At 41.3% G+C, this 13,111-nt stretch overlaps 1 protein-coding gene across 1 annotated transcript in view; it reads left to right on the forward strand.

The window, feature by feature from the left end:
* The window catches only part of DZIP1 (DAZ interacting zinc finger protein 1), a 327,827-nt gene extending 316,248 nt beyond the window's left edge, over positions 1–11,579 (forward strand). Inside the window, 2 exon segments of the mRNA XM_030201373.1 lie at positions 1,491–1,653; positions 10,243–11,579. Of these exon segments, the coding sequence (XP_030057233.1) occupies positions 1,491–1,653; positions 10,243–10,328 (249 nt within the window). The 3' untranslated portion in view covers positions 10,329–11,579.
* Positions 11,580–13,111: the final 1,532 nt, after the last annotated feature.

A 13,111-nucleotide genomic window follows, 5' to 3' on the forward strand; every position in this document is an offset into this window, starting at 1 on the left:
TGAGTGCCACTCATCTCAAACTCCTCCATAAGATGGTGTTGGATTCCACCTTAACCAGTCAGATGTCCTGCCAACGTTTTCTTCCAGCTCGCATGTTCAAAGAAGTGAACAAGGCATTCACAGTTTTGAGTCCAAAAGATCCATTACCTGCTACCTAGTACAAATCTAAATCCTTAGAACTTTAAGAAGTCTGTCTAGATTTTATTTTTTCCTCAACATGCCTGAAATCAGTGTAACCAAATGCACCATCTCTGTTTGGATAGTAGTCGTTGTTGTGTTATTTTAAAAGTTGAAGAAGAGGACACTTCAAGAAACTAATTACCAGCAGATTAAAAACAAATCCCATAACGTTTGTATTATGCAGTGTATAATTAAGCTGTAGAGTTTGTTGCCAGAGGATGTGATCAAACATAGCATGTGATCAAACGTAGCAGTATTCAAGAGATATTTGGACAAGTTCCTAGAGGAAAAGTCCATTCAAAATTATTAGCCAGGTAGGCGTTGAAGAGAAGTTGCTCATCACTGGAGATCACCAACTATTTGTTCTCTTTGGCAGCATTTGTTGCCATTAGTGAGAACAATTTTCAGAGCCATCTTATTAAATAAAAATTAGTTTATTTGAAGATTGCATTCTCTCATTGTGGGTAAATGTTTGATTCTAAGCCACATTTTAGAAGTTGTATTCCTGAGGACTTCTTTATATGGTACAGACATTGTTTTTTCCATTTAACGTTGGTTTAAATGTCTTTGGATATTTTATGGTACGTTTCAAAGCAAATGTATATGTGTGCCATTACAGGAAATCTGCGTGTTGCCCCCATTATTCACCATTTTGTTGGAAAACAACCCTTAATCATTTGTACTTGTGTGGCTGATTCATCCTGCTTATCATCAGAGAAAACTGACTTATACTGAGTGTTCTCTGCCAACAGCAGAATAATCAACCACACATATGAAGTTAAATTGCCTGTATGAAGTTAAATTGCTTTAGCTGTTATGTAGGACTGAAAGGCCCTGCATGATGGCAACTAGGCAAGAGATTCTGTGTTTCCCTAACACTTGCTGGAAAATACTTTGAATTAACACTGTTGTAATTGCATTACCTATTGTGTATTTGATTTTAGTGTGCTCCTTGGTGAGTACTCTTTACAGGTAATCCACTTTGTTTTATCTTTAATGCATTCATGGGTTTCTAACTATTAGATACAGGGCAACTGCTCTTAAAAACATATGCAAACACTTGAATTTATGAGTGCGATCAAGTTTCACCTTGCCTATTCAGTTGAATGTTTGGTAGGTTCTTGTAATATCTGTGAATAGTCTTGCTATAAAATAGGTTTTTAGGTGATTTCACAGCCCTGTCCTTTTTTTTTTTTTTTTTGGTCTGTTTTCTTAGCTAATGCTGTAAGTGAAATGCATTATATTTGGGGTTCTTTTAATCTCTGGTTTGTTTATTCTTTTCCATTTATTTTTCCCCACCTCGTTATTAGTTAACAGACTTTGATGATGATAACTGGGATATTTCATCTCTAGAAGAAGAAAAAAATTTAGTGTCTAAATCTGAGAAAGCTCTATATGGACATTCCCTTCAGAAGAATGATTTCTCCATTCAAAATAAAAGTGGCTGGGTTTCTACCAAATTGTTAAAGGGAGGTAAGACAACTTACTTGAATTTTGAAAAGTTATATCACATAAACTGCTGATTAGATAAAAAATGTTATTTTCAATGACCATGAGTTAGGTGGTGAGTATTTGTATAGTTCCTGAATGGTAAAGGTACTTGTGTTCACCTTTTATCCTCTATTATTTTGTCTTTTCTGTTTTATTTTTATAGTAATTTGGCGTTCTTTTTTTATTTATTTTCACTTTTTGATAAAGCTTTTTACATTGACAGCTCTGTATCTGTTCTTTTTCAATCAAAGCTCCAATTCATGTTTGTCAGTATTTCCTGCAGTTTCTCACTTCTGTTGTTATTGCCATTAATAAAACAACTGCTAATGACAGCAATTCTAACACCTCGTGCACCTCACATGTAAGAATTACCTTTCTAGTTATCTTGGCATCTACTACCAGTGCTTTGGAAGGACATATAATGCATGTAAGTTAGAGCCTGACCAAATTTTGGTTTCGGTTTCAGCATTGAAACCAACCTGAAATCTGGATTTGAGTTTTGGCCGAAAATACAATTGCATTTTTGACTAAAACCAAAACCCCTTCCTCCTATCCCTGTGTCCCTGTGATCACTCTCACCCCCCCCCCCCCCCCATGCCTCTTCTGCCCCCCCCACCCCCCAGCGATCACTCTCTGCATGCACCCACCCAGCACCCGCAGGCCCTCCCTGGTGCTACCTTTAAACCTCCTAGTGGGTCTTGAGGGCAAGAGCGAACCCCAGTCACTCTTGCCTCCACCAGTTCCGCAGTCAAAATGGCTTCAAGGATCTCCCGTACCAGTTGTGCAAGACTGCTGTGGGAGGTCCCAACGGCCGTCTTAGGATTGTAAGCAGCATAAGCAAAAATTGTTGAAAAGTGCAGAAGCAAGTAAATCTCTCTCATTATATGGGAGGAAAAGACTTCAGATGCTCGGCATTCACATATAACTGTCTCTATGTGGATGCCTCGCTGCACAGAGTTCACTTTTGAAAATGTATTTTTTTCTAGATGCGAACTCCTGGTGAGCTTCTTCATAAGTCAGAAAAACCTCAACATGAATAAATCTTTTTATAGAGTTTTGTAAAGATTTTATTTAATATATATGAAATATCCACCACCTAATCATCTATTAGAGATGCAAAAAGGTACTTATCTCCTCTGTGGCTTAAGTTACTGGATACGCTCTACAGAGAGCCCCTGTTTCACTAGTTCTTCATTAGGAGCATAACCCGTGGCCACATAGAGTACCCTACAAATAAACACAAAGAATAACCTAAGTTGTTAGAGACCTAGCAGTGAACGTGTCAACATTTTGTGGATGGAAAAAGGAGGAAGAGAAACTTGTGATGCAGCTAAGTCCATAGAAACAGACAATGGACTGAAACGAAAACATTTGCAGCTACCTCAAGACAGCCAGTTGGATGAAACTGTGTTTCAGTGGTTTGTCCAAGAAAGATCCAAAGGCACTCCTCTGTCTGGACCCCATCTGCAAATGCAAACCAAGAAATTTCAGAAATAACTTCATGGAAATGAGTCAGTCATTTACGGCAAGTAGTGGATAACTAAATCACTTTAAAAGATGACACCTAAGATCATAGAGGCACTTGCAAGTTTGCAAAAGGACTTAAATTTCTTGAAACAGAAAAGATAGATTCCCTTTCAGTTTTACAATTAAAACACTTGATTGAAATCATCAAAAATAAGCAAAGTGTCGCAGTGAAACACCCAACATTGATATATTGTTAAACAAAAAATGAACCACTTTAAAGTAGACTATAAAGTTTGTTTGTTAATGTATGCTTAGACGACACAGTTCATTTAAAAAACAATTATTGGCATCTTGAATGCTTTATTGTATGGACAAGATGGTTTGAGACTCTAATTTATTCTCATTGGTTGAATAAATACAGAGTACATTGTTTTCCCTTTTCAGTTTAATTTTGTACAATTGTACAGTGCATCAGTAAAAGATTGAAAAATGATTTATATAGAGTATTGTTATTCTATAGTGGTTCAATTATCATGCACATGCAAAATTGATAGCAGGTACTGTATAAGTTGAGTTCAGAAAAATGGGTTGAAATTTCTAACTCGATCCACTTATATTGTGATGTGTTTTCTTGGACCCCAAGCACCGTGTTATAATGTGGTTGAGCTGTATTAGCATATACTTACGTATGCTTGCACATGTCAAAATTCTGCTTAAGCACTATTCTGTAAAATTCACCTATCTTGTATAGTACATATTTTGATAGATGGATATACACATTGGTGGAGTATGAACAGGACTCTTACTTGCGTAACTTATAGAATACTATAAGTTGTGCATGTATCTATAGCATTTAGTCAGGAACACTTAGCTCTGTGGGTGGTGTAAGAGATTTGCCTAAGCACATACACATTTATATACCTAGTTACGCTAGTATTCCATAAAGGAAAGTAGGTACCTACATTCTTTTATAGAATAGGCTCCTAACAGGCACCCTGATATAGAATGTCACAGGCCATACCAAAGACGTTTAATTTATTCGTAAATCACTTATGAAGAACTGTGAAGAGCCTTGCTGGTCACCCAGTAAAAGAAATGTATCCATTGGTCTGACAAAACCTACCTTTGGTGAAACCATGCTTCTTCAGATCATGTAGTCCATTGGATTCCATAAACTGTACTATCCTCTGTTTTAGCAACAGTTTCATTAATTTGTTCACCTTTGAGGTCGGAGTAGCTGTCCATACATACATAAGAACATGAGTAGCTATACTGGTTCAGACCAATGATCCATGTAGCCCAGTATCCTGTTTTCCAAAGTGGCCAAGCCAGGTCACAAGTACCTGGCAGAAACCCAAATTGTGGCAACACTACATACTACAAATCCCAGGGCAAGCAGTTGCTTCCCATGTCTGCCTCAATAGCAGACTATGAATTTTTCCTCCAGGAATTTGTCTAAACCTTTCTTAAACCCAGATACACTAACCACTGTTACCACATCCTCTGGCAAAAAGTTCCAGAGCTTAATTATTCATTGAGTGAAAAAATATTTCCTCATTTTCTTTTAAAAATGTTTCCATCTAACGTGCTCGAGTGTCCCCTAGTCTTTGTTCTTTTGGAACAAGTAAAAAAATAGATTTACTTCAACTTGTTCTACACCACTCAGGATTTTGTAGACCTCAATCATATCTCCCCTCGTACCTCTTTTCCAAGCTGAAGAGCCCTCACCTCTTTCGCCTTTCCTCAAACGAGAGGAGTTCCACCCCCTTTATCATTTTGGTCGCTCTTCTTTGAACCTTTTCTAATTCCGCTATATCTTTTTTGAGATACAGTGACCAGAACTGAACACAATACTCAAGGTGCGGACACACCATGGAGCGATTCAAAGGCATTATAGTAATTTCGGTCTTATTCACCATCCCTTTCCTAATAATTCCTAGCATCCTGTTTTCTTTTTCGGCTGCCACCACATACTGAGCAGAAGATTTCAGCGTATTATCTACAACGATAAGATCTTTTTTCTTGAGCGTTGACCCCCAAGGTGGACCCTAGCATCAAGTAACTATGATTCAGATTATTCCTTCCAATGTGCGTCACCTTGCATTTATTCACATTAAATTTCGTCTGCCATTTGGATGCCCAGTCTTCCAATTTTCTAAGGTCTTCCTGCAATATTTCACAGTCCGCATGTGTTTTAACAACCTTTGAATACTTTTGTATCATCTACAAATTTGATCACCTCACTCATCGTTCCAATTTCCATATCATTTATAAACATGTTAAATAGTACCAGTCCCAGTACAGATCCCTGTGGCACTCCACTGTTCACCCTCTTCCATTGAGAGAAATGACCATTTAATCCTACCCTCTTTTTTCTGTCCAATAACCAATTCCTAATCCACACCAGAACCTTGCCTCCTATCCCATGACTCTTTCATTTTCTCAGGAGTCTCTCATGAAGTACATAAGTAATGCCATACTGGGAAAAGACCAAGGGTCCATCGAGCCCAGCATCTTGTCCACGACAGCGGCCAATCCAGGCCAAGGGCACCTGGCAAGCTTCCCAAACGTACAAACATTCTATACATGTTATTCCTGGGATTTTGGATTTTTCCAAGTCCGTTTAGTAGCGGTTTATGGACTTGTCCTTTAGGAAACCGTCCAACCCCTTTTTAAACTCTGCTAAGCTAACCGCCTTCACCACATTTTCCGGCAATGAATTCCAGAGTTTAATTACACGGGTGAAGAAAAACTTCATTAGAAGCTTTCTGAAAATCTAGATACACTACATCAACCAGCCCACCCCTATCCTCATGCTTATTCATGCCCTCAAAGAAATGAAGCAAATTGGTGAGGCAAGACCCCTCGGCTGAACCCATGCCTTTAGTTCACTGCCTCCTCCTCACTCTACTTTTTTGAATGAGAACCATACCCACCAAATTTATGGTTCTCCAACTCAAAGGATCTGTTGAAAAGGTCATGCAGTGGGGTTGCAGGAACCTCCCTAAGTACCCTTGGATGTATCCCATCCAGCCCCTATCACTTTATCTATTTGTAGGTTAGCTAGCTCCTCACAGTCTTCTGAAAATTGTTTGAGGTCTGTCTGTCTCACTATTGTTCTTTTTTGTGTCCATCTTCTGCACATTTATTCCTGGCCTTTCCTCAGTTGACACTCCTCTACTCAGTTGACACGGAACAGAAATATTTGTTAATCACTTCCACTTTTTCCTCATCAACCTCTATATGTTCCTTCTCTTTACCCTTGAATCTCATAAAGCCACTTTTACTCTTTCTCGTGTCACTAATATATCTATTAAAAGGTTGGTTTTTTTTTTAAGTTTTCCCATTTTATTATACTAGCTATTTTCTACTTGCAACTTCATTTTCCTGACTCCTTTCCTATCTTCTTTTACTGTTTCCAGATATTGTTGCCTATCTTCTACAATCTGTTGTAGGAGAGCATTCATAAACTTGTTTTTCTTACATTTTTTGGCAGATGCTTTAGAAAACCACAGTAGCTTGTTTTTCCTTTCACTTCACATTCCTGACAAGTAGGTTTATTGCCCATATACTATCTCCTTTTAGTTTTGCCTACAGCTTTTACACTTCTTCTTGATGCTCCCATCTAGCTAATGCAGGGTTAGAACAGACAAGCCAGAAGGAGATAGCTAAATCATCATATTTCAGTATGTGAGGATTATATATTTATCCCTCACTGATAAATCTCTTACTCTAAACGTTGGCATGTTCACTAAAGCAAAATGTATTTTCACAAATCATTCACCTCTCCTATCCAAAGAGAATGTTTTATTCAGGAAATCAGTATTTCTATTATCAAAAAGACAAAACAGAATTTCAACACATCTTAGCTAAATGATGGCTCAAGCAGTAGGTTCAATCAGATGGCTTTTAGCTGAAGCTGTTTCCATGTTACCTGATGACAATTTTGCACACTTTCCAGCAAGTATGCCCTCTTCTCAGTGTACGTGTTCAGAACTAAGTTTCAAACAGCCAGATTTTAAACAATCACTACTATTTATTTTTATCACTCCCCAGTCTCTCACCTTCTCCAAACCTGTTCTCTTTAATCTGAACATGTTCAAGCTCACTCTGATTTAAGAGTTCTTCCCACTCTAGGGGCATATATAGTACCAGTTGTATTCTCTTAAACAACTTCAGCACAATCAGCATTTGTCTACTGTATTCCATGGAGCTAGCACAATAGCAAGAGTGCTATGGCACTGATGACAATAACCTATAGATAAGACAACCTTGGTTTATCGATGGGATTTTGAAGTCAACATTTTTCGATTTATAGATGAGAACAGCTTCATAATTCAAAAAGCCAAGGGATAATTGGCCTACCTTGGCAGTCTTCAGTTACCTCTCACACAATCCCTTGGAGGCATAGACTTTGAGGCTTCTTACAACACAGGATGCAAGTATCTGAGGTAGGGCCACGCCTCTTCCCTGGTACTCCCCTCAGGTACTACAGCCAAGCCAGAACATTCTGGGTGGATCCTTGCTGAGGGCCAGATGCACTAAGGTCCTCGGAAGAGCCCTTCCCTTGCCGATTCCATAGCAAATCGGTAGGGAACAGCCATGCATCAAGGAAATGAAATGCAAATGAGCAAGTGGAGGAGTGGCCTAGTGGTTAGGGTGGTGGATTTTGGTCCTGGGAAACTGTGGAACTGAGTTCAATTCCCACTTCAGGCACAGGCAGCTCCTTGTGACTCTGGGCATGTTACTTAACTCTCCATTGCCCCATGTAAGCCGCATTGAGCCTGCCATGAGTGGGAAAGTGCGGGGTACAAAAATAAAAAAATAATAATAAAATAAATGCTCGTTGTAGCTCACTTGCATTCTCTATTCTCTTGGAAGCCATTTGGCCAGTCGGCCGGTCGAGCATGCGCAGAGCAGCCAAGCGTTATGCTGGCTGCTCTGCGCATGCCAAGGACGTCCTTTCCTTCACAAAAAAAAAAAAAGGACGTCTCTGTCGAGCAGCCAAGGACATCCTTTATGGATGCCCTTCACTATAAAAACACACAAAAAAAGGACTTCTCTGACAAGCAGCCAAGGATGTCCTTTATGGACATCCTTCACTGACCCCCCCCCCCCCCCCCCCCCCCCCCCCAAAAAAAAGGACGTCTCTGACGAGCAGGGCCCGAGAAATGGACCGCAAAGCGCCCCTTCTTTGTTCTTTGCAGACCCACGAGACTTAAAACTGCTGCAGCCCGGGAACTTTATGCAACACGGATAAGAAGGGGCTCTACTCTTCTGAGCACTTGTTGGACGTTTTTTTTCCCGGTCTCTCAGCCAATCACAGCGCGTTTATCACAGCTAGACGCGCTGTGATTGGCTGAGAGACAGACCAAAGAGCTAGAGGACATCCCCCACAATTGAGGCGAATGTGTTCCACAGCTGTAGAAAAGAGAAGCAACGGCACTCCCATGCTATTATGCTTTTGTAAGTAAGCAGCGTATCCTAAATATTTTTGCTGTTTGTAAATAAACCTACTGGATACCAAGCGCACGGAGGAGCTGCGCTCTGCAGGTTGGTTACTCTCCTGTTCTGTTGCCAAAATCTGCAAACTTTTTTAAAACAAATTAGCCTGACAACTTAAAACATTTTTCTACAAAGCGGTGGACCTTATGCATGGCTTCTCTTATTCTCTGCATTCTTAAGGTGAAGCCTCGTGTTGTGCAGGAAACAGGCAAATCTCTCACCCTACTTGCAGGGTTTTTTTTTTCTTCCGATTCCCTCACAGCAGCCCCAACGAGAGGTGCAGATCTCCCGTTATGGTTTCCACGGTAAGGAAATCGGAAAATGGTAGTGCATCTCATTACAATAAGATTTATACACATTATAATACTAATTTGCTCATCTGCATTCCGTTTTCGTTAGCTGCTACCGTGACAGGAAAATGTCCTTTTGTGCATGTCCCTGTTTACTACTTGAACGTTAAACTGGCTAAAACCAGTTTAAAACCCATGTTGCTGGCTCGGAAAGCTTAGTGCATCTAGCCCTGAGAGCCTTCCCATTCTGTTCTGCCAGAGGGGTTTTAACTTCCTGCTCTCTGCTTGAGCCTGGCCCTCCTGGCCAGACAGGCTAACTAAGGTATTCTCTGCCTTAAGGCAGCTCATTTCAGCCTCAGTGACAGGTGTCCTTAAGGACACCCTGGCCTCGGACTCACAGCCTTATTTCCACCAAATTTAGGAGCCTAAGTTTTCAACTGAAAATTCTTCTTAATTTAGGAGATTAAAAGTTATATTTATAAATTTAGACCTGCTATTTATTTGCCTAGATTTTGTGAGTCAAATTTATGAGCCTCATGCTGAAAGTCAGTGCTAAGCTCCAAACTTTTTTTCCCCCTGTCCTAAATCTGTTCCTGTTTTTCTGAAAGTAGGAATTTAGTACATTTTTTATATAAATATTGGCACTCAGCCCTAGTACTTTCCAAAGAGATCAACTGAGAAATATAATTCTCAGTTAGGAGCATAAATTCTTTGGATATCAGGTCCAGAGATTCTGCCGTTGTGGTGCTGGTTGTTTCCCATTTTTGTTCCAGGACAACTTTTAGGTAAGGTGCTTCAGCTCTGATTTTAATGAACTGTTTGCTCTCAAAGAAAACAAAAGTTTCTGAGCTGTAACAAGAATACTCTTAAGGCAAGTAGTTCAGAAATCGCATGTTCCTTCCATCCTGCCCTTCTGGAGTCTAATTACAGAACTGAGACTGCTGAAATTCAGGAGTTGCTGTATATGCTCAGAAGGGCTTCTTTGCAAGAAAATTGTAAAAATGTTGGTGCAGAAGCATAGCTAGGTTGAAGGTGCTGGGAGAGCGGACTTCCGACGGCACTGGCGTGTGTTTTAAACTTAACAGATCGTGTGCCGTCGCCGTCAGAAGTCCATTTGGGGGAGCGGCCACTCCCCTGGTGCCCCCCCCCCCAAGCACTGTGTTAGTGCTGTTGGATATCATCACCCCTACTTTTGTAACATGTGAACTGATGCCTTCAGAAAGCACCTGGTACAACAAGTAAGCATTTATAGTTGTTAAATACAGGTATTTTTCAGTCACTTTTTGCTGTTTTTTTTTTTTTTTAACAGAAGTTCGTGAAACTGATACTCCGAGCACACTGAAAAGCAGCTTAGTCACTGTAACTGACCTGAGTAGTGACTGTTTGGATATCTGAAGTTGGGATATTATTCATAGTGATTGCACCGGCCTTAAAATTGTGAATAAAATTAAATCATTTCCAAGATGTAGGCTCATAGTCATTACTTAAATAAAAGGAAAATATATTTAGATAACACAAGTGCCTTTAAATGTGCATGCAAGATTTTTTAAATCTATTATTATGTTTTATAAATGACTGTCAATCAAAATCTTAAATGGTGTTTGTGTATAAGCAGAGCCTCTCATCTCCTGCAGTGTGGTAAGAGCTGCAAAATCTAGCTCTTGTGAAATTCACTGTTACCTTTGGAATTCTCATGGTAGATTGAGTGCCAGAGCACTGGCAGTGGTGGAAGTTGCAGTCCCCCTTCCCACCTCACAACAATTCAAATTTCTTTGGAGGAGGACATTAAGGCTGGGTTGTCATGTTTTGCTGAAAGAAAACCAGAGATGGGGGGAAGACCAGTGTGGTTCCAAAACAGGAGTAATTCATCATCCAAAGAGCTATATGACATTTTTTGCCTTGTCATTTTGCCTATCAGCTCTTTGGATGCTGAATTATTGGATGTTTTTATCCTTACATTTGCAATTTGTCATTCTGTGACTGAACAAAATTGACTCCTGAAACAGGCACGAGTGGCGCCAAAATTCAGGACTGCATCGAGTCATTTTGTCATCTTTCAAGAAACCACCAGTTTTGGAACCACATTGTTCTGCCCCCTTCTTTGATTTTGTTTCTGTGTTGTGTACTGTCATGAGGGGGACACCACTACTCTTTTTTTTTTTTCTTTCTTTTGTCATGCTTTGCTGTCAGGCCTAGGGTATCACATTACATTTTGAACCTATACACTATCACGTTCCATGTTCACAGAGCAATACTGGGCTGGGCACCAAATAGGAGTGACTTGAACGGAGGTGCCAAACTAATGCAGTCCTCCTCCTCTTCCAACAAGTTTGAATAAAACAAGAATGAATGGGTGCAGGCAAAAATGAGTGAGGAGATCAGGAGTCAGTGATTTGTGTTCTTCGAGGACAAGCAGGCTGCTTGTTCTCAGATGCGGGCCAGGGAATCAGCAATTTTGTAAGCAAAAAATTTAAAAAGTTTGCCAGAACCTTCTGGTGCGCGCAAAGCGTGCGGACAACTTCCCGCCCATCACACAAGCGTTCCCGCTCAGTTATTTTTTCTCCGCGGTGAGGTGCGGTTGAGTTTTCCCCCACTCCTTTCAGGCCCGGGAAAGAGACCTTCATTTTTTGAGGCTTTTTGCCTTATTTCTTTTTTCTTGTTGAAATTTATAGTTTAAAAAAAAAAAAAAAACTTTACCCGTAGTTTATTTTTTTGCCGCTTTTAAAGTTTCCTTTTTCGACGCGGCCAGCTTGTTTCCTTTTTGTCATGCCCTTTTTTCTTTTAACAGGCACGATCGCGTCTTTTGATTTCGCTGTAGCCGTTTTTCTTTCCATGTCATTGAAAACACCCAGCGGCTTCAAGCATCGTACTCGCTGCAACCGGACCATCTCGGGTACCGATACCTACGTCTGGTGTATCCAGTGCCTTGGGCCCCACCATAACCTAGCCACTTGTAGTCTGTGTGTTCGCATGAAGAATCGGACTCAAGTGTCTCGAGAGGCCCAACGAGAAAAGCTTTTTGAGGCTCAGTCTGGTCGGCGACATCGAGGGACGCATCGACGTTAGGAGCGACGGTAATGGCTGCGGAACGACCAACTTGTGCTGGGAGCAGTGAAGCATCGAGTGGATGTCCACCTGTCTCGAGGCCTCCTGTTATTCAGGCCCCCCGGGACCGACCTTCATCGGACCTGGCCACGAGGAGATGTGAGGATTCCACGTCTTCCTCATCGGTACCAACAAGCAGGGGGGGCACTGGATCTCGCCCTCTGTGACAGGAAGCCGTCCAGATGTGGCTTTGGGTAAGCCGTCATGGCATGTTTCTCCAAGCCACTTGTCTGGCAGGCGTAAACAACAGTCTGGCCGACAGGTTAAGCAAGATAAGGCAACCTCACGAGTGGTCTCTGAACATGGGCGTAGTCCGCAAGATCTTCCGAGCGTGGGGCACCCCCTCGGTGGATCTTTTTGCCACTCAGATCAATCACAAGGTCCCTCAGTTCTGTTCCAGACTTCATGCCCACGACAGACTAGCATCAGATGCCTTTCTCCTACATTGGGGGACAGGCCTTCTGCGTATCCTCCCATACCTCTAGTAGGGAAGACTTTGCGGAAACTCAAGCAAGATGGCGGAACCATGATCCTGATTGCACCCTTCTGGCCGCGTCAGATTTGGTTCCCTCTTCTTCTGGAGTTGTCCTTTGAAGAACCATGGAGATTGGACTGTTTTCCAACCCTCATCACTTAGAACGAGGGGTCGCTTCTACATCCCAACCTCCAGTCTCTGGCCCTCAAGGCCTGGATGTTGAGAGCTTAGAATTCGCCTCCTTGGGTCTTTCAGAGGATGGCTCCCGAGTCTTGCTTGTTTCCAGGAAAGATTCCACGAAGAGGTGTTACTCTTTCAAATGGAGGAGGTTTGCCATCTGGTGTGACAGCAAGGCCCTAGATCCTCTTCCTTGTCCTACACAGACCTTGCTTGAATACTTTCTACACTTATCAGAGTCTGGTCTCAAGACCAACTCCGTAAGAGTTCACCTTAGTGCAATTAGTGCTTATCATCGCCGTGTAGAGGGTAAACCTATTTTTGGACAGCCTTTAGTTGTTCGCTTCATGAGAGGTTTGCTTTTGTCAAAGCCCCCTGTCAAACCTCCACCAGTGTCATGGGATCTCAACGTCATTCTCAC

The sequence above is a fragment of the Microcaecilia unicolor genome, chromosome 4 (genome assembly GCF_901765095.1).
Source record: "Microcaecilia unicolor chromosome 4, aMicUni1.1, whole genome shotgun sequence".
NCBI classification, from domain to species: Eukaryota; Metazoa; Chordata; class Amphibia; order Gymnophiona; family Siphonopidae; genus Microcaecilia; species Microcaecilia unicolor.